Source organism: Rana temporaria, chromosome 5 (assembly GCF_905171775.1).
Source record: "Rana temporaria chromosome 5, aRanTem1.1, whole genome shotgun sequence".
Taxonomy (NCBI): domain Eukaryota; kingdom Metazoa; phylum Chordata; class Amphibia; order Anura; family Ranidae; genus Rana; species Rana temporaria.
The window spans coordinates 359,389,513-359,411,873 of NC_053493.1; the positions used below are offsets into that span (position 1 = coordinate 359,389,513).

The 22,361-nt window shown below is 41.3% G+C and overlaps 1 protein-coding gene across 1 annotated transcript in view; it reads left to right on the top strand.

Moving 5' to 3' along the window:
- The window catches only part of LOC120941356 (neural-cadherin-like), a 140,901-nt gene that overhangs the window by 33,071 nt on the left and 85,469 nt on the right, over positions 1-22,361 (top strand). The window contains exons 3-13 of the mRNA XM_040354693.1: positions 3,221-3,446; positions 4,880-5,084; positions 6,943-7,054; positions 8,299-8,548; positions 10,990-11,132; positions 11,371-11,543; positions 13,565-13,733; positions 15,158-15,328; positions 15,471-15,643; positions 18,115-18,282; positions 22,046-22,295. Coding sequence (XP_040210627.1) covers positions 3,221-3,446; positions 4,880-5,084; positions 6,943-7,054; positions 8,299-8,548; positions 10,990-11,132; positions 11,371-11,543; positions 13,565-13,733; positions 15,158-15,328; positions 15,471-15,643; positions 18,115-18,282; positions 22,046-22,295 — 2,040 coding nt within the window. The remainder of the gene's footprint in view (positions 1-3,220; positions 3,447-4,879; positions 5,085-6,942; positions 7,055-8,298; positions 8,549-10,989; positions 11,133-11,370; positions 11,544-13,564; positions 13,734-15,157; positions 15,329-15,470; positions 15,644-18,114; positions 18,283-22,045; positions 22,296-22,361) is intronic.

Sequence of the window (22,361 nt, forward strand, 5' to 3'; positions counted from 1 at the left end):
ATTAACGTGCAAACCCCTGCAGATGATAAGGGTACCAGAGCCCTACTTTCCCTAGATGCCATAAAGGTCTTTGACAGTATAAGGTGACGATACCTATGGGCATGATGTAGTAATCCTCTGCGCTATTATGTGGTGAATGTGATAACAGTAAATCCTAATTGAATACCCAGAATTTCTGCAAAACCTAGTGATTTCATGATTGCGCTATTCCATCCTATATAGTTAAATAAACAATGTGATATAAATGTAAACTGAAATCTTGCAATAGTGAAATGCAAATCAATGAAATCAATAATCCTAAAGTAATCCTAAAATAATCAAGTCACAATTCAAATAATAATAGCAGTGATATAGTCCAATAGTGACTGTAATCGAAATATAAATACTGTGATCATTGTGCAGTCCTTCAATAGGCATTGCAACAAACTTCAGAGAGTCAATGCGCCGCCACCAACACCTCAGAACTCAGAGAACTCTCACCGCATATCCACAGATTATGGGCCTTGAGTGTTATTAGGGACAAGCTATTTCCTCCTGCTGGAAACTCCTCTGCAAATCCTCTCTCAAAGGGTCCAGGATCATGTGTTTGGGGTAAGGTAAAACAGACAAGCCTCCAATAGTGTATTAACATTTTCCAAAATCAATTTAATAAAAGTATTAAAATCTGCTTACATTTAAGCACAATTAAAAGCGTTTTGAATGGTAAAACAACGGCGTTTCCGCCTCTCACATCACTTCCGGTCTGCTACGTCTTACGGCCACGCCATTATCATTCTGTTGTTTAAACCGGGTATAGACCCCACATCATACAGGCCTATCTCACTGGACTCGGTTTTGGTGACCAGATTATTTAAGATAATTACTTCCGTGATACATTCTGACCAAGCGGGCTTTATGCCTCAAAATTCTACAGCTATTCCCCTTTGTAGAATATTTATTAACACTCAAACCCCTGGGGGGTTACCAGAGCTCTACTTTCCCTAGATGCCATAAAGGTCTTATAAGGTGATGATACCTATGGGCAATTTTGACATATTAAATATTTATCTCCTGGGTGAAACCTCTTTATATGTGCCCGAAAGCAGCTTTTCATGAAGGAGGCACTCTTGTTTTTTCTGGCTATTGAGCCATTGGTGGCTCTAAATTAGAACCAACAAAAAAATATTGAGCTGACAATCAGCTGGTTTAAATCGGTATTAAAGCTTTTGAAATGTGACTCCTTGCAGCCTATTTCAACATCCAGCCCCCATACCAATTACAAAAATTATTCTTATGTCTCACCTGTCTCCCACACAATACCCAAATTACATTTTTTAAAAACATTTTTTGCATCATAAATACTGTTTAGGGAATTACTATGGAAATCTTAAACCCCTAGGGTTAAATTCGAACAGTTGCAATGCCTAAAAGAAAGTGGAGTCACCCTTCCAAACTCATTGATGGTACAAAAGATTACCGCGTTCTTGACGGTCAGAATTTCCGACAAGATTTGTGTGACCGTGTGTATGCAACGCAAGTTTGAGCCAACATTCCGTTCACGGTTTTCTTGTCGGAATTTACGATTGTGTGTACGCGGCATATGTATTATTGGTCAAGCCCGCATATTGGCTACGTCCATTGTCAGTTCATTTCAGCTTCCAGTACAGTATATGTAGCATGCTTTCCATGTACCAACTTTGGAATTTACCAAATCTTAAGGAGGAGATTTACCCTTTTAAAAAAATAAAATAAACAGTCAACATCTACAAATACTGTAGCTGCTGACTTTTAAAAATCTGGTACAGTACTTACCAGTCCTTGGAGTCCAGCGCAACCTGCAGCGGGTTCTTCTCAGTGATGTGGGTCCCCAGCGTCGCTATCTTAGATTTGAGAGCTGGCTTTGACTTCCTGAATTATCACAGCTGGATCTCCATTGCACACAGTAAGACTGGTCCTGCATGCTCTTAGGATGTGTTTCTGGAGGCAATGGGCGGGGAGGGGGCAGGACAGGTGATGTAATATTTGTCTAGGTGAAGTGGGAGGGGGTATCTGTCGAAAATATATCTGTTCCCTGTTTTTGTTCTTTAAAAATTATTAATAAAAATGACCTGATTCCAAAAAAAAAGGTGGAGGTGAAGAGGAGGATAATTGTCAGTGAATCTCCGCTTTAAAAATACACATTTATATTTTTTAGTTATAGTTTATATTTCTAATAAGGGAAAATTATTCAGCGCTGGAATGTCAATATAAACTAGAAAATGCAAGCCAGCACTAAGGTAAATTCAAATAAAACACCTCACATTTACATAAAATAATAATAGTGCAGCGCAAAACAGGAAATATTATTTAACTAAACACACACAGAAAATTATAACATATGATATATAATATATAATTATATATTAAAAGAGTCCATAAAAAGTGCTCAAGTGCAAAAAAAAGATCCAAATCGGAATAAATAGTGCAAAATCCAAAGGGTGATATCCAGAAGGAACCTCCACCAAATAGCAGGAATGGCCTCTCACCTTACAACTTCGACCTACAATAGGTCACAAAGCATAATCAGAGAACCACCTGTTCTCAAAGGACAGCAAGCAATGCAGCAGTAGAACCACGATATCATTCAGACTCAGGAACAGGTCATGGAAATCAGGGCATAGAAAACAAAGGAGAGGAAATCTAGTGCTCTCTGAAGCCACCAGGCCAAAATACATTTATTAAGAATAAAATAAATACACTCACTGCATAAGCACTCTCAGGCGAGTGCGGCGAAACAGCATAATAAAAACATCCATGACAGCATGGGTTTCTCGGTAGGTCGGCGATCGCGGGTGACGTCACACGTGGCCCCCCCCCCTTACTTTTTTTTTGCACTTGAGCACTTTTTATGGACTCTTTTAATATATAATTATATATTATATATCATATGTTATAATTTTCTGTGTGTGTTTAGTTAAATTATATTTCCTGTTTTTAACTGTGGAGGGGTGTATTTTAGGTGTTATGTGCTTTTAATAATGTATAAAGCAGAAATTGTCAAACAAATAAAGATCAACTAAAACGTTCCAAATGCAGCCAATCAGAATAAATCTTTTAATGGATCTGACTTGAAATCTGATTAGTGGCTATTGGGTTTTCACAGTTCGCAGCCAATCATTGCTCTTATCGGTACCTTGCATACGTGTCCTATATTGTACATGAATAGTAGTATGATGATTCTTATTCATTATCTTCTTTTCAGGATATGACCAGCAGTTTGAGGTTAACAAGGAGACTGGTGTCATCAGTACGACAGGTTTACCACTGATTTGGGATAAGGAATATGCACTCACAGTGCAGGCAATTGACAGACATGGGAAAAAAAGTCTGCATGCTTGTGTCTCCATTCTGGTCGGCTTGCGTCCTCCCCAGTTCACCAATATGACGTACAGTCTGTTTGTCCCAGAAAGCACTGCTGCTAGGGAGAAGTGAGTATTGAGACAGACATTTTACAATACATACATGTGCACATACGGTACATACATGCCCAACCTGTCTATACACATTACATTCTAATTGTACAATCTTCTTTCTATCTACCAATATGTAGTGTGGGGGTCTGGATGGCTGATCCAAATTAAATTGGTATTTAAGTAGGCCCTTACATTACATCATACCGTCTAACTATACAAACTTCTTTAGATCTACCAACTATATAGTGTAAAGGCCTGCTTGATTGGGTGAGTGGATGGTTTGGGTAGATCATCGTATAACATAGTTTTGGTGAATCTTAAACTGGCCATACTTTTTTAAGAACATTCTTTAAATTTTCTATTTGTTAGTGGGACAAACCAACATTCGTTTTCAAACTAGGTGATAAGAACAATTTAAGGAGCAGGATAGGAAAAAAATGAATTAACTTCTAAGGCTGGGTACACACGAGCTGAATATTAGCAGGTATCAGTCGGTTCCACAGGAACCGGTAGACGTTTGGTCAGTGTGTACAGCTGTCTTTTCGACAAAAGCCAATCTAAGGGTCGGCTTTTGTCAAAGGGACAAGCTAGAAAGCCAGCATCTGATCAGCGTGTTCTGGCAGCGATGGGGGGGGGGAGTGGGGGCAGTGCCTCTTTTATAACAAAAAGGCACAGCTCTTTCTCTTGGGATTTTGGGTCCCCGGCTTTAACAAGATCCTACAATAAGTAACCCTTGCTAAGGCGAGACTACTGGTAAGGTCAGTATTTTTTTTTACACTTTTCTTTTAGAGGGAGAGGGAGGTTCTCAGAACCAGATAACACAGTGCCCTTCATTTCAGAAGCTCAGAATCAGTCCTTTATTTTTTATTTTTTAAATAAAACAAATGTCCTCTGATATACATCCACCATCAATCAGGTCATCCAGCAATGCAAGTCCACATCAACCACAATGAACTGCTGACCCATGCAAAGGAAAAAACCCACTGTCTGAGATCAGATCGATCCCGTTGCTTTCTCCACGCTGAATGGAGTGACTGTTCCCACTGCCGTTAAAACAAGGTCAACAGGGGTCGTCATTAACCAAATATGGACATGTCTTCTGATGTAGTCCAGGGCTCTCAAGAAAAGCGAGAGAGCCCAGTTACCATAGGGGGTGGGGGGGACGTGCCACCCGTATTGTAAAAGTGATCAGCATCTTAGTCCAGTTGGTAGATGTTGACCATGGATGATGCCTGAACAGATATATGACTCTGTCTTTCTGGAGAGGAATGTAGATGAAGACATTGATCTGTGTGAGGAGTAGTAAATACCTGTAAGTCTTACAGATTTCTTCACATGCATGCACTTAACATAACATATCTGATGCTAGGTCCTCTTTAAGCATCTACAAATGAATATTTTATCAAATATTTGAGCCCTAAAGTTAGCATGTGTCCTTCTTTGTGCAGAATAGCAGTTGTAGAAGCTGTGTCTTTCCAGAGCCAGCCGATCACCTACAGCTTGCTGATGAATCCCAGCAGCCTCTTCATCATTAACCAGGAAAGCGGAGAGCTGAGCCTTACCCATGCTGTGGACTTTGAGAGTGAACATCACCTCTACCACTTGTTGGTAAAAGCTGTGGAGGCAGACATTGGACTCAGCAGCGTCACTGAGGTAATTGCATTGCTTTAATGAGAATCATACCGTACCTTAAAGAAAACCTCCATTGTGTCTTTACTAGTCATAGCAACAGGTTTGCTTTATAGGAAGAGCCAAAAGTAGCCAGTACATACCTTCTCTACACTTCCCAGTACAGACCACTGCAAAAAATACCTGGTATAACTGGGAATAGGGGAACATATCACATTCCCTTTGCCTAAACACAATGCAGCCTTTGTACCTGAACTGCCATCCCCAAGTGCTGTTATACAGGTGATACTCGAAAAATTTGAATATTGTGCAAAAGTTCATTTATTTCACTAACGCAACTTAAAAGGTGAAACTAATATATGAGAGAGACTCATTACATGCAACGCAAGATAGTTCAAGATGTGATTTGTCATAATTGTGATAATTATGGCTTACAGCTCATGAAAACCCCAAATCCACAATCTCAGAAAATTAGAATATTGTGAAAAAGTGCAATATTCTAGGTTCAAAGTGTCCCACTCTAATCCGCTAATTAAGCCATAACACCTGCAAAGGGTTCCTGAGACTTTAAATGGTCTCTCAGTCTGGTTCAGTAGGAATCACAATCATGGGGAAGACTGCAGACCTGACAGTTGTGCAGAAAACCATCATTGGCACCCTCCATAAGGAGGGAAACCCTCAAAAGGTAATTGCAAAAGAAGTTGGATGTTCCCAAAGTGCTGTATCAAAGCACATTAATAGAATGTTATGTGGAAGGGAAAAGCGTGGAAGAAAAAGGTGCACAAGCAGCAGGGATGACCGCAGCCTGGAGAGGGTTGTCAGAAAAAGGCCATTTAAAAGTGTTGGGGACTTTCACAAGGAGTGGACTGAGGCTGGAGTCGGTTCATCAAGAGCCACCACACACAGACGGATCCTGGACATGGGCTTCAAATGTTGTATTCCTCTTTTCAAGCCACTCCTGAACAACAAACAACGTCAGAAGCATCTTACCTGGGCTAAAGAAAAACCGACCTGGTCTGTTGCTCAGTGGTCCAAAGTCCCCTTTTCTGATGAGAGCAAATTTTGCATCTCATTTGGAAACCAAGGAGCCGTAGTATGGATAAGCAGATAAGCTCTATGGGGATGCTGACTTCATTTTACAGCAGGACTTGGCACCTGCCCACACTGCCAAAAGCACCAAAACCTGGTTCAATGACCATGGGATTACTGTGCTTGATTGGCCAGCAAACTCGCCTAACCTGAACCCCATGGAGAAACTATGGGGCATTGCCAAGAGAAAGATGAGAGACATGAGACCGAACAATGCAGAAGAGCTGAAGGCCGCTATTGAAACATCTTGGTCTTCCATAACACCTCAGCAGTGCCACGGGCTGATTGCTTCCATGCCACGCCGCATTGAGGGGCCCAAACCAAGTACTGAGGGGCCCAAACCAAGTACTGAATACATATGCATGCTTCTACTTATCAGAGGTCTGATATTGTTCTATGTACATTCCTTGTTTTATTGATTGCTTGTAATATTCTAATTTTCTGAGATTGTGGATTTGGGGTTTTCATGAGCTGTAAGCCATAATCATCACAATTATGACAAATCACGGCTTGAACTATCTTGCTTTGCATGTAACGAGTCTCTCTCATATATTGGTTTCACCTTTTAAGTTGCATTAGTGAAATAAATGAACTTTTGAACGATAATCAAATCTATCTATCTATCTATCTATCTATCTATCTATCTATCTATCTATCTATCTATCTATCTATCTATCTATCTATCTATCTATCTATCTATCTATCTATCTATACACTCAAACCTTTGCATCTTCATTCTTCCACTGCCTTGCTGCTATCTTTGTTTCCAGTGACCGGTTTCTTGTTTTCTCAGGTCATGGTTCACATCATAGATGATAATGATTGCTCTCCTGAGTTCCTGAGGTCTATATACAGCAAAGACAATATTTTAGAAAATATTCCAGTGGGAACATCCTTGTTACAAGGTAGATTGATGCCTCCTGTGTGTATAATTGATGCTGTTTTAGCATTTTCCCCAATTTTGCATGATAAAGTGTAGCCATCAGACAATTTTTAAATAAAAATAGAAAGCATAGTCCATTTGTCATCATATTATCACTCCTCTTTCATTGTGGTTTTAATGTAGTTACTGCAGCTGTAATATATATATATTTTTAAATTATATTATATAAAAGATCAATTTTGTAACCGTCAAAAATGTCCATCTTAATTAAATTACTGGTTAACTGCTTTGGGTAACTAAAATTTTACAACTACCATCATTTAAATACTTGTAGTAGAGTGTAATTTGTCTGATACTATTAAAGAGTTTCTAGATGTACCACTCATTGGTACTTCTGTCACTATAATGGCTTATACTACTTCCACCTCCGATGGTAATATTAATAGTGTAAAAGCTGGTAGAACCACTGGCTTCTACGTCACTGGGAGATGCATACAGCTAACACACTAAGGCCCCGTACACACGGTTGGACAAAACCGATGAGAATGGACCGAGGTTCAGTTTCATCGGTCCAAACCGACCGTGTGTATGGCCCATCGGTCTGTTTTCCTTCGGTCCAAAATTTTAAAACATGCTTCAAAACCGAACCGATGGACCTCTGCCCGATCGGTCCAAACCGATGGTTAGTACAGAAAAGCATCGGTTCAAAACCCGCGCATGCTCAGAATCAAGTCGACGCATGCTTGGAAGCATTGAACTTCGTTTTATTCAGCACGTTGTGTGTTTGACGTCACCGCGTTCTGACCGATCAGTTTTTGAAACAATGGTGTGTACGCACATCAAACCATCAGGCCACTTCAGCGGTGAACCGATGAAAACGGTCCGTCGGACCATTCTCATCGGTTTGGAACAACCGTGTGTACAAGGCCTTAGTGGTTCAGCACATTGACTTGCATGGCCACACTAGTAGAGTAGTAGCCGGTGAGTGGAACCATCAATTCTTACCTAGCTGTCAGACACAGACATCCAAAACACTTGAAAGTGTCAGATACTAAAGATTCTACCACCTACTGTAGCTTTGTAAGAGCATTTTGTTAGTATTTAAATCCTTTAAAAGCAACTATGTGGGGACTAAACTTGTACTACAGTTGAGAAACATTGATCTACATTGTATAATCTTAGCTTCCAGTAAAAAACCCACATAGAGAGATGGGGGCGATATTGTATCATGTGTGACTGCATATATTGATTATTTTTTTTTATCAGTGACTGCCCAGGATTGTGACTCTGGAACCAATGCAGAGATTTCTTACTTCACTCAAAGCTCAGAGTTTTCTATCACGCTACAAGGAGTCATCCATTCCAGCCAGATACTCGACTATGAGCGAGCCAACCACATGTATGAATTTGTAGTAGTAGCTGTGGACAAGGGAAATCCCCCTCGTACTGGAACAGCATCTGTGCGACTACGCATGGCCAACGTCAATGATGAAGCCCCAATCTTCTCCCAGTTTGTGTAAGGACTTTAATACAGATTTAACATCACTTAAGGTAATATTTAATTTATAAGGCAGTGCAGGCTGTGATGTGGAAAGTGCCTTGCAGTAAGCCTTGCAGCAAGCTTATAGTATGCAATCATCGAAAAAATTGTTCTTGGTCATTATTGGTTACTGTATTTAGTACATTGCTTATTATTAATAATATTATATAGGATTTATATGACGTCAACAGTTTACGCTGTGTTTTACAAAATAAGGACAGACTGTACAATTACAATACAATTTATTGTACACCTAGCAGCACTTGGGTCATCGGTTTGAATCCCAACCATGGCACTACCTGCCTGGAGCTTGTATGTTCTCCCTGTGCCTGCATGGGTTTCCTATGGGTACTTTGGTTTCATTCCACACTCCAAAGACACGCTGTTAGGTTAATTGGCTCCTGTCTAAATTGGCCCTAGTATATGCACTTTATGTATGAATGTGAGTTAAGGACCTTAGAATGTAAGCTCCTTGAGGGCAGGGACTGATGTGAATGTATGATATATTTAAAGTGCTGCGTAAATTATCAGTGCTATACAGTAAGAACCTGTAATAAATAAAAAATAAATACAGTAGGAATCAGAGGGCCCTGTTCATTAGAGCTTACACTCTAAGGCCCCGTACACACGACCGGATCGATCCTCTGGGATTGATCCGTGGATCAGTTCCAGCAGATAGATCCGGTCGTGTGTACGTCCGAGCGGACATTTCCCAGCGGATAAAAATCCAGCCGACGGATTCCCAGCGGATACAAATTTCTTAGCATGCTAAGAAATCTATCTGCTGGAATCCGTCTGTACAGACTCACCGGATCAGTCCGTCCGCTCCCATCCCTCGCATGCGTCGTAATGATTCGACGCATGCGTGGAAGTATTTACCTTCCAGGGTCGCACACGTCGCCGCGTCATCGTCGCGGCACGTCACCGCGGATGTATTCCGCAGGGATTTTGATCTGATGGTGTGTACAGCCATCAGATCAAAATCCGCCAGAGGATTTATCCACTGGAAACGGTCCGGCGGACCGTTTCCAGCGGAAATCCTCTCGTGTGTACAAGGCCTAAGAGGCAGCAGCAATTATGGTAGACTGAAGTGGAGATGCCTATGTAAAGTTAAGCCGATAAAGAGTGAGTTGCAGTAGTCAATGTGAGAGATGACCAGGGAGTGAACTAGGAGCGTTGTGGTGTCATTGCTTAGGAAGGGGTGTATTTTGGAGATGTTATAGAGGTTGAGGTGGCAAGCTTTGGCATTGTATGTGGGGTTGAAAGAAGAGTGTAGAGTCCGGGATTACACCTAGCACCCTGGCATGCTAGGACAGATTGATAGTCAAGCCGTCAATTTTAACAGAGAAGTCAGGAGAAGAGGTAAGTGGGAGAGGAAATATTATGAGTTTGGGGTTTGAGGAAGTGGTATGACATCCAGACTGATATGTCTGTTAGTAAATGACTGATGCGTGAGGAGAGAGATGAAGTGAGCTGAGGTGTAAATAGATAGATTTGACTGTCGTCAAAATAAAAATGGTATTAGAAGCCATGGGAGGAAGTGTAGTTTAAGAATGGGCGAGGTCCAAGAACAGAACCTTGGGAAACCACAACAAAGAAATGAAGAGGAGAAGAGGAAGTAGAATTGTAAGGGCCCTTTCACACGGGCGGACGAATGGACCGTTTATTACAAGTCTGTTTACAGACTTGTAATGTATCCCTATGGGATTGCAGACGTTAGTGGATGATGCATCCGCTAACGTCCGCAACGATCCACGTCCGCAAAGTTCCGCTTTTTCAGATGGAAGAAAACCCTATTTTTCTTCCGTCTGGCAGAACGGATCGGATGAATACGGATCCGCTCCGTTTGAAAGAGCCCTAAGAGAAACTGAAGGTGCAGTGGGAGAGGTGAATGAGAACCAGTGCAGAGTACAGTCCTCAAGACCAAAGGAGTAACGTTTTTTGAGGAAGAGGGAGTAGTCCACAGTGTCAAAGGCAGCAAAGACGTCAAGGAGTAGGATTTAGCTGTTAGCCATTTGTGAGTTTCAGTTGAGTGTTGAGGATGAAACCCAGACATTTAAAGGGTTAGTCCACCTAAAAGTGATACTTTAGCTACGGATGGAGGCTCTTGGGCTGTCTACCTCTGGTATCTGATATGGTTTGGATGCTCTAACAGTGAAATCTCCCAGCCACAATGGCCACAACAAGTGTGAAGACCTAGGAAATGTCTATATCTCACAAGTAAAGTCCTTGAGATATATATATAAGAAAATTAGAGGTGGTTTAACTCTCCAGCATTTACCAAAAACAGAAATGTTGGTTTTGAGCAAATCAACATTAGACTATTTCATGTATTGTGGGGTTATACCCTTTGTCAGATTTGTATTATTGCCTGCCTTTGAATAGTTTACTGTTAAAACTAAATTTCTCCTTGATAGATATAACACTTTCCTGTCTGAAGATGCTGGGCCAAACACCTTAGTAGGGACAGTCCATGCTAAGGACCCAGATGGAGATGGAGTGTCCTACTTCATTGTTGAAGGCAACGAAGATGGTAACTTTGAACTGGACAGTCAAAGAGGTAAAACAACAAAATGTTTATTTGACAAACATCTCTGTTTTGAAAGTCTCAAGGACAGGTGCCTGAAAAAAGTACTGTCTGTCTTGCTCAGCCTCATTGCCTGCCAATCTTGATTGGTTTCTATTGGTGGGCGAGGACCATTTTTTTTTCTGACTTCTCCGTAATACCTGTTTTTTACCTTGCTAATTGGACACCATTATGAATTATTACATTTTTTTTATTACAATATTTTTTATAGGTATCTTAAGACTTCGTAGAATGCCTCTGCCCAAGCTGACGAATACTCAGTATGTGTTAAACATCTCTGCAGTGGATGATAATATTTCTGGGGGATCGTCCTCATTAATCAGCTTCACTAAAGTCATTGTGGGAATAAATGATGTTAATAATAATAAACCTATTTTCAGAGAGGTGAGTTTAATACTATGTAACATAGCTACTATTACTGTAAACAGACCTGTATGTTAAAGTGGAGTTTCCATCCCAATAATTTTTTTTCATTATTGTGCTCATTAGACCTAAAAAAGTAAAAAAAAAAAAAAATAATGTTTTTTTACTCATCTGGAAATGCCTGTTGCTATGCGGTCCCACGAAATCTGCCTTTGAAACCACCTAGGATTCTGACATCATCTCCCTCTAATGCTCCTTGGAAATGTGTGTCATCATTTCCCAGGATGCAGTGCGCTGTCCAATTATCACTCCCCATCCAAGACTTCCAGGAAGTAGGTGCTTGTAGGCTTCACAATGCCCACAAGCAAAATGACAACGGTGTAGACATAGTTTTATAAACAATCTTTTTTGAATATCTATGCGGATCGGCGGCAGATTGTAAAATAGTAAGTGACCGGATTTATATTATAAAAACGCAAGATGAAAGGACATACATTTAAAAAATGCTAATTGTGGTTGGAACTCCACTTTAACTTCTTGCCATCCATGTAATGCATATGTGCAGCCGCAAAGAGGGTGGGCTTGAACACTCACATACCACACATATGGGTCCATAGGTGGCAGAGCTTTCTGTGCTGAGAGTGTGCTCAATGTGTGTTCCCAGCACAGTGACCAAGCTGTGGTAGACAGCAATCAGTTCATAGTATGTTTGGGAGCAATTAGGACTGTCTCCTGATCATATGACCACTGTGACAACCAATAACAGTGGTCACGTGATTAGCCGATCCTCTGAGTTGATTAAGCCCATCTGTCAGTGAAACACATCAGAAGAGGAGTTCCCGAAGCGGGCCATATGTTGTATTCTGTCTTATACATTAAACTTTTTACCAATTTGGATGGTGGACTGCTCTTGGGACCAGAACGAGCTCTTGCTGGCATGAGTACCTAGCAACCAGGTAATCAAGCTGACTTTGGGGCATGGTCTGGTTTGTGGCTTATGCAAGCCCCTTTCTGCAGAGGTTCCCCTTACTTCCTTTGTAGTTACAAGGACAGGATGTAATACATCAATAAACACCCAAGAAAGATTTTAAGTGCCCTAGCAGATACTGTATATGAAAACCTAAACAGTAATAAAATATGGCCATTTGCTTAAAGTGGATGTAAACCCACTCTCATCCTTTCTAAACTACTGCCATAGTGCTGATCTATAAGGATATACATGCCTCCTGCATGTATCCTCACCTGTCAACTGTCTCCCCTCTGTCTGTTATAAGAACTGAAAAACTGCAGATTCTGTGGGTAGATCTGTTGTCTGGAGCTCGGTGGGTGGAGTTGTGATGTCAGTAGACTCCCCCCCCTCCTCTACACTCCCCTTGTCAACATGCATTTTTTTCTGTGTATTCCTTACACTAAATTCTGCTATGATCGCTAACATCCAGTCAAAATCCAGAAAAGTAACCACATGACTTCAGAAAAGGAGTGGGGGTGGGAATTAGAAAAGAATGCCTGTCTCCAGGCTAGTGCATGAGATATGTAAATAACCTGTCACTCACAGCAAGGAGGCGGAACGGACTAAGGTTTTTCTCTTTTATTTCACTGAACAATAAAAGAGGATTGCTCAGAGCTGGATTAACTCTGTGTGGCAAGACTGGGCACAGATGATAGGAAATCTTATACTCTACATTGTGACATAAAAAATAAAAAAATCGGGTTTACATCCACTTTAAGCAACCAGGTTTTTGCTTTCATTCCCTACAGTGCACTAGGAAAAAGAAACATAGAGTTTGATTGGTCAATATGGGCTAGGGCTTGCTCTTCTTTTCTCTATTGGTCATAAATGATGCATGTTGTCTATAATTGAAGAAGTTCATGCAGTTGTTATATTTAGCTATGCTATTACATTGCTGTGTTGTTTGATATGCACAGTATTTTTACTTGGGATATTCCTAGCATCTGTCACTCAGCTGTTGTCCATCCTTTGTGTCGCTAGTGTGTCTTTTTTTCCAGCACTTTAATTTTGAGTCTCATTTCTCTGTGCATAGTGTCTTAAGTACAGTGAAAACACCTGGGTCCTAGAGAACCAGCCTCCGGGTACCTTCGTCCTACAGGTAGAATCTTATGATGCAGACACTGGTGTGAATGGAGAAGTGAAGTACAGAATAATGCATAGAGAGGGAGCCATTCCAGCATTTTCCATCGACGCAGATACTGGTATTGAACTTTATTTTATAAAATTTTTTCATTGTTATGATATTCTTTTTACATAGAGATTTGTGAAGATGTCACTAGGGAGAACGCTCTGTGGCTCAGTTTAAAGCATGAGTACAGCAGAGTCAAAAAGTGGTATTAAAGGTTCAACTTTTTAAAAAAACAAAAAAAATATAAAACATGTTATACTTTACTTACCTGCTCTGCACAGTGGTTTTGCACAGATCAGCCCTGTTCCCCCTCTTTTTGGGACCCCCACCAGCACTACTGGCTCCTCCCCCTTGGCCAGTGCCCCTAATAGCAAGCTGCTTGCTATGGGGGCACTGATGTATGCCTGCGCCCGAGCCCTGTTCTGTGCATTCATAAGACACATAGAGTCCTGGCTTGGCCCCCACCCACCACTCTCTACTGATTGGCTCACTGGCTGGGATTAACAGAAGTTGGAGCCAATGAGGAGACGGAGTCCCGGGACAGCTGAGGCTCTCGTGCACATCGCTGGATCGGGGGGGGGGGGGCTCAGGTAGGTATTAGCTCGTGGATAGAGCTGCATACAGAAGGTTTTTTTTTTACCATCGTGCATAGAATGCATGATGGTAAAAAACTTCAGCCTTTACATCCACTTAAATTTAGCCGAACTAGGGCAGGGCGATAATGCAATAAACTGCAGCTTGCATGTCTATAGATGTGGTGGTCACATTATTATTTTTTCAGACCTGTCCTAGGGTAACAAGGCTCATTACCTGTATCATATCTATGGAGGAACAGCATTGTCCTTGGAGAGGACTACAGAACATCTCTTCCTCTTTTTCATAAACCTGGGAAAAGGGGATACTATAGTCCTCTGAAATAACTGTGAACAATGTAACTGATAAGAATGCAGCACAGGCAGAGAGAGAGCAACAGGAGTTTATCAGCTCACAAGATTTCTGGCAAGGTCATTGAGTATTTTTTCACTTATGAAACAGATATAACAGATAAGTTTCAATTGCTTGGGATAAATACACTTTTAAGACCAACTACCAACTTTACCTATTCATGATTTCTAGATAGGGCACCCCCTGACTGACTCTCACCTTTACTGCACCCCCCTCCAGTATGTTCACTTGTCAGAGCCCTGGGGAGAATCCCTATGTAAGCTTTGTATTGGAGCTGTAAGCCATGGCAATGGCAATAACCATAACAACCGATCAGAAGTTAGTACAATAAGCCAAATATAGGAGGAGAGAGCAGAGTGGCAGAAATTAGAGCTCATCCGTGTACTGCTTCTCCTTTTACTGTCCAGTCAATGGGCTGGGTATAACAAACAATCACAAATAAGTTTACTGCAGCCAGGTCAATAAAAATTTCATTTTGATTCGGTTACAGAACCTTGCACACAGTCTTTGCACTTCTTTATCCAATTATCTTGTATGTGTATAATAATTTAGGTGTGATCAGCACAGCTCAAAGTTTTGACCGGGAGAAGCAAAGAGAATACACGATCTCTGTGACTGCCACAGACCAAGCTCAGGAGCCCCTAATTGGTATTTGTCCAGTGACTATCCTTATTGCTGATGTCAACGATAATGACCCTAAATTTGAGAACAGTCGTTACCAATGTGAGTAAAAATGTCCACAATGGCTAAATACCTATTTATCTGTTAGTCTTTAGTGTTTTAATAGTAGAACCCAAGAGTCTGTAAGTGACCATGCAACAGAATTATGAATTTTAAGTTTGCACATTATCTTTTATTCATCTAGATTTCCTGCGAGAAGATACTCCAGTTGGAACTAGTTTTCTTCGCACTGCTGCTCTAGACAGTGATCAAGGTGTTAATGCTGCCATAAGTTATACAATATCAGCAGAACAACCAGAGTATCTCCAGATAAACCCAAGCACAGGGTGGGTGTATGTCAACCATCCCATCTCCCAGGTAAAACATAATTGTGCCATGTCCATGTCTTTAGGACCTTGCAGAGTACATCTGTGCTAAGGGCTGTGTTTGCCCACACAAGGATGCTTAGGTGTTCCATGCATCCCCACGCAGCCAGTGCCATTCATGTCAACTGGGATGCAGTGTCTGCACGGAAACATACTGTAGCTGCTGCACCCAATTCGACAGCTGTGTAGGTGCATGGCCCCGAACACAGACAATGGGGGTTATTTACAAAAGGCAAATCCACTTTGTACTACAAGTGCAAATTACAAGTGCACTTAAAAGCGCACTGCAAGTGCAGTCGCTGTAGATCTGAGGGGGGACATGCAAAAAAACAAACAAAAAAAAAACAGCATTTTAGCTTGCACATGATTGGATTATAAAACCAGCAGAGCATCCCCTTATTTCAGATCTCCCCCTCAGATTTACAGCGACTGCACTTCCAAGTGCACTTTCAGTGCAATTTTTAAGTGCACTTTGCACTTGTAGTGCAAAGTGTATTTGCCTTTCATAAATAACCCAAAATGTGTGTTCAGGGCTGTGCACCCTCAATCATCAAATTGGGAGCAGAAGCTGTGTCCCAATTGACATGAATGTGTATGCTGTAGTATGCTTGTGTGAATTTGGCCTTAATGAATTTATATACTGGGCTGTGCAAGTATATTTCATGGAAACAGGACCAGGGTGGCAGGGCTGGTAGCAAGGCTGCTCTATCCTGCTGACAACATTGTGGCACGTGCTTATACAGAATTACCAGGAGCAATCCTGATTATTATTACTGTAGGCAAAAGGAAAGTAGATAGGCAGCAGTGGCTTGCTTTCTGTTTTCATTCCCTGCCTTCCTGTAGATGATGGACCTGGAAGCACATAAAGCTATTCTCCTTGCAGATATAAAGTGTTTGTCAAAGGATCACTGAAGGTATTTTTTTTTTAATAACAAACATGTTATACTTACCTCCACTGTGCAGCTCGTTTTGCACAGAGTGGCCCCGAACCTAGTCTTCTGGAGTCCCTCGGCAGTTGTCTCGGCTCCCCCCTGCAAGGACTCAACTCCTTAATGCGAGCTCGCATGGTGTTGAGTGCTTGCGGGCGCGATCCAAAGATACAGCCGGTGGCCATAGCCTCTCACTGTATCACTCGGCCCCGTCCCTCCGTCGCGCCAGATCATTGGATGTGATTGACAGAAGTGCAAGCCAATTGCTTCGCTGCTTTCAATCATCCAATGAATGAGCCGGGAAGACGGCCCAGAAGCCTGCGCATTCTCGGCGTGGGACTTTCGAAGGGTCAGGTAAGTAAAGGGGGGCTCGGGGGGGGGGGAGGCGCTAATACACAAATGTTTTTTCACCTTAATGCATAGAATGCATTAAGGTGAAAAAACATTTACCTTTACAACCCCTTTAACCCCCCAAAAAATTGATATCCTGGACCCTTAAAGCAGATTAAACAGCATAGTGCGTGTGCTGTGTAATCTGCCCCTCTCTAAACTGTAAAAAACCTGTCTGGATTTGGAAGGGACATTCTGGGAGCAGTAGTCCACCAAGTATCAGGTAGCACAATTATCCTTTTCATTTTAAAATGGTTGCTACAACTAAGGGGACTGCAGACCCCTGCCTGCAAAAGGCTAATAGGAAAGCTGAAACACGCAGCGACCTCACGGGGCACCGCTACATGTGTCTCTGTCTCTGCCCCCAGCTTCCTCCCCCCCGCTATTAGTAGAAATCAAAAACTTACAATTGTCACTGCCAGCACCTCTATGATGCTCAGGCATACCACACTGTATATGTCTTTTCTAAAAATGAGGCTTGTAAATACCTATTTAGAGCTATCTTCAGGCCGGTCGCGTAAATAAGGGTAGTTTTACATCTCAGATACAGGGCTTCTGCAGGAGGGGCTGAGCAATCATGTGACCTCCCCGGCTGATGTCAGAGGGAGATCTCGGCCCCTCCTGCAGAAGCTTTGTATCGGTGCTGTAAAGCGGCTGCGAGTCACGTGACCGGCCTGAAGATAGCTCTAAATAGGTATTTACAAGCCTTGTTTTTTAGAAAAGACATATACAGTGTGGTATGCCTGAGTATAATAGAGGGGCTGGCCGTGATTTTTTCTTTCTCTTTAACAAATACATTAAAGCTATTCTCCTTGCAGATATAAAGGACACAACATAATGCAGCTATCTATTCATTAACAAATTTTTTAATTTATGTAGTTTAAGAATCTAAAAATCAGCTTGTTAAAATCCACTGTACAACAGAGTTCAAACTGGATGGGGGAAATGCAGCACAAGAAGCCACTGAGCTGTGTGGTGTAGGAGAGAGTGACAGGCCGATTAGTGTGTGCTGCTTCTCCTTTCACTGTCCAGTCACAGGTTGGAGGTTGGAAGTAAACCTATAAGTACTACTAAAACACAGTAAACACAAATATATAATGTGTTTAAAATGTTTCTAAAATTAACCACTTTTGCATTTCGCTAGACTTCTCGCATTACTCGGCACATTTTTGCCACAGATGGGGGGAACCGCAGCACCAGTGTCGAACTTACAGTGACCATAACTAACATTCTAAACCAGCCACCACAGTGGGTACAAACAAGATACTGGGTCTCTATTCCAGAAAATATCACACGGGACACTAAGATTGTGGTAAGTGGAGTCTGCTTTTCACTCTGCAGAAAAGTAATAGTTTTATTACTGTGTATATTTATTCAAGGCTTATTTAGATAACTGATCAATCAATATATAATTCTAAAATAGTGATAAAGTCCAGAAAATAGTGAAATATCCAATTTGTCAGATCTTGGGATTCTTCACCAAGTGACGATGCAAAAGCTAAACTTAAAGTGATCCCTCCACCAGTAAGAATGGGTACTTTCACCTCCACACATGGACCACTGTTTTACCAGATGGTCAAATAAGCAGATATCTCAGCATGGGAGACCAGGAAGCAGGGTAGAAATTCAAATCCTCATAGGTCAGCGGTACACACAGACCCGAACATGAAAAAAGGAATCACAGATCTAAGTGCTCTCCGCTGGATTCAAACATTTATTTAAGGTAATAAAAGCACAGGCTACTCACATTCAGCCAAGGTAAAAACGGCAGTAAGAAATGCAGGGCATATATGAAAAACTTGATTCTTAAGGATGGCAGCGAGCGACGTGTCTTCAGGCTCCTAAACCCCCGTACGCGTTACGTTTTGTAACTTCCTCAGCGGGGCTCCAGTGGTCCATGTGTGGAGGTGAGAGTACCCATTCTTACTGGTGGAGGGATCACTTTAAGTTTGGCTTTTCCATCGTCACTTGGTGAAGAATTCTAAGATCTGACAAATTGGATATTTCAAATTTTTTTGGACTTTATCACTATTTTAGAATTATATATTGATTGATCCATATTTCACATATATATATATATATATATATATATATATATATATATTCAATTTGAATATATATTCTTATTGGTTTTGCGCTGCACTGTTTTCTCTTTATATTTTTGTCACTTTTGGATTTTGTGAACATCCTGTTTAGTGTTCAGCTAGCATTACTGGTGAAATTTATCTTTATGGTTTTTCACTTTATCTTATTATTTGTTTAATTTATATTAATAGTTTATATTTTTGCGCTGATTGCACCCCTGTTTTATTTAGTTAACTATTTTCTATTGCTTTGTTTTTTTATAAATGTAAGAATTTAAAGCTCAACTCCAGTCTGGATTTTTAAGTTTTGGACAATGTGGGGAAAGTGATGAAGTCCCTATCATGTTTTTATTCGTAGCCTGTATTCCCACTGGGGATGGGACATCGCTCCAGTGGGGTCACATACTACAACACAACACTACTTTTCAGTAAATATAAAGGATTAAGCTTCTGTCAAGTAATTAATACTTATTGTGGTACACTGCTTGTTAAATTTATGAGGAGTACTGCTATGTAAGAGGATTTGTCGTTCTTTCAGAAGGTTAGAATTAATTTGATCTCGCCAATTCTCCATTTTATTAAAATACATTTGTGGACCAAAAACAGTAACCTAGAGAGAGAGGCCCGAGCTTGAGGAGTAAATAATTCCTTGTCTAAGAAACCTAGTCCACCTGGGTCATTATGTAACAGAGTCTGAAAAGCCTGATTAAAGATATTAATAATACCCTGCCAACAGCGTACTAACTTGGGGCATTTCAAGGACAATTCTGTCTCTCTCTATGGTGCCATTAATAAAAATTGAGTGGTGTTCTATGTTCTATAAGCTCTATGTATTACAAAAAGCTGAGGTAGACGTTGGGTCGGTGATATCGATACAGAAGGACCTGTTTCAAAATAGCCTGCCAGGTTTCCCCATCCAGTGAATTAATATCTTTAAGCCCTGTACACATGGCCAGGAATCCCGTCTGTTTGAAAACCGTCAGTTTTCCCGACGGGATTCCTGCCAAGCTTGCCTTGAAAAGCCATGTATACACACAGCCACACAAAAGACCCACCATTCTTTTGAATGGCAAGAACGCAGTGACGTCAAAGACTACGACGATCCGTATAAATTACGTTCTATGCTACCGTGCATGCGTCAAATTGTTATTGAGCATGCGCAGTTTATTTCCCCTTCAGGTAAGTATACACACGACCGTTTTTCTCAGCAGGAAACACTCTGCCTGGAATCCCGACGGGAAAATAGAGAGCAGGTTCTCTATTTTTTTTCGGCAGTTTTCCTGTCAGGAAATATACACACGGCTGGGATTCCTGGCCAAAAGCTCTCCTGGCAGTTTTCCTGCCGGGAAAGCCAGTCGTGTGTACGAAGCTTTAGACCAGCCTGTCCTACCTGGTAGCTGTATGTTACCAAGGGAACTATTCAACAATGTACTATAAAGACACAAAATTATACCTCTCCTGTCTGTAGTAGCCACTAGCTGGTCCATGAGTGGAGCAGTAATCCCACTATAATTAGTCCGCTTAGCTTGTGCTGAGAGGGCATGACAGAGCTGAAGTAAATGAAAGAATCTATGAGAGGGTATACCAAATTTCTGCTGTAAAGATTCAAATGATTTCAGTTGACCATTTGTATATACACTACTTGATAAAGGAATGTAACCCCTCTGGTATACCAGCCCTCAAAGACCTGTAACTTCTGTAGTTCTTCCAAATACCCGCTCTCCCAGGTAGGCAAATACAGTGTAATCCCATTATATCTCATAATCTGACACATCTCATCCCATACCTTGGACATAAGAATAAATTGTGGGATAATGGGAATCTTCCCAAAATCCCCCTGCCTCTAGTTAAACCATGAAAGAGTATTTACATGATCCAGACAAAACAAATATCATTTGTAATGCCCCATTTGTAATCTCCTAGTTATACCCTTGGGCCCTTTTCGTTGTTCCAGCAATCTCCTCTGACACCTATTTCCTAATTTTATATCTACTTGTCCTCACTTACCAATACTTATTTTGTCTGGATAACCAAAGGAACAAAGCTATGAAAGCTATGAAAACTATGCATGTTTACCTCAGCTATGGGGTATATTGTGGAGCTTGATGCTACCAGGGTATGTCAGAGGTTTCCAAATTTGGTATGGGAAGCTTTGCTGTCGAGTTTTCCTATCACCCCTATATCATCTCCATATCTGGCTGTAACGGAATGACCCGGGACAAACAGAGACTTTGGAAGGATGAGGGGGGTACTCCTGTGCCAGCGTCATTAATAACTCTTATGTCTAGGGTCACCTTATGTCCGATAGGGCCATAGGGTGACTGAGAAATTATATCCTAAATTACAGGACAGGGGACATTACTGATAGCTCATATTGCAGGAGATTGCAAAGTGTTGCTTTATTCTATGACTCATCTCTCTGTGTAGACTGTTGACATGCTAATTGAGTCTGGTCCAGGATCTCTCATGATGTATGCTAAATACTGTTGTGTGTGTGTGTGGAATGGAACTTGTCAAGCTGTATGCGGAGACAGAACGTCTGTCTAAAGATGTGGATTGAGAAGAAATCATTGTGTAATGGTGTTTTGTTTGAATTCTGTTAATGAAGGAATGTGACTTCTCAGGTGCAGGTGAAGGACTTATTGTCGGAGACGTAACGTCTGGGGGATAATGAACTCCTCGATGTAATTATCTAAAAGAATGTGATTAAAGCTCATCGTGTGATGTATGGGTGGGGTGTGGTTTTGTTCCTGGGATTACTGTAACCTGTTGTACTGTATATAAGACTGAAAGTAACCATTAAAAGAGTTCATACCTTTTGAAGCAGAGAATAGAGCAGTCAGTCTCATTTTCTGGGGAATTGATATGGATCGGGTCCTGTTGGTTTGTCTGTGTGTTAGATGAGCTGTCGTGGGGTGATGGAAGGTCGTAGACGGTGGTGACCGTTACACTGGCCATCTATTCGTTAATTTTACTTTGCTTTTATTTCAGACGGTAAAAGCCACATCTTTGCTGGGTGACCCACGTGTAACATACAACATGGAAGAAGGGCTTGTTCCAGAGACAAATAACCCCATTCGTTTCTACCTGAAAACAAACAGAACTGACAGCTCAGCATCCATATTGGTATCTGAACCCCTGGATTATGAGGAGACCAAATTCTTTACCCTGAAGATCAGAGCCCAGAATGTTGCTACAGTACCTCTAGCATCTTTTACAACTGTTTATGTCAACGTGACTGGTACGTTACACTTTTTGATCTGTCTTTGAAAGCCAATTCTATTGGAAAAAGAACCAAAGTCCAGGT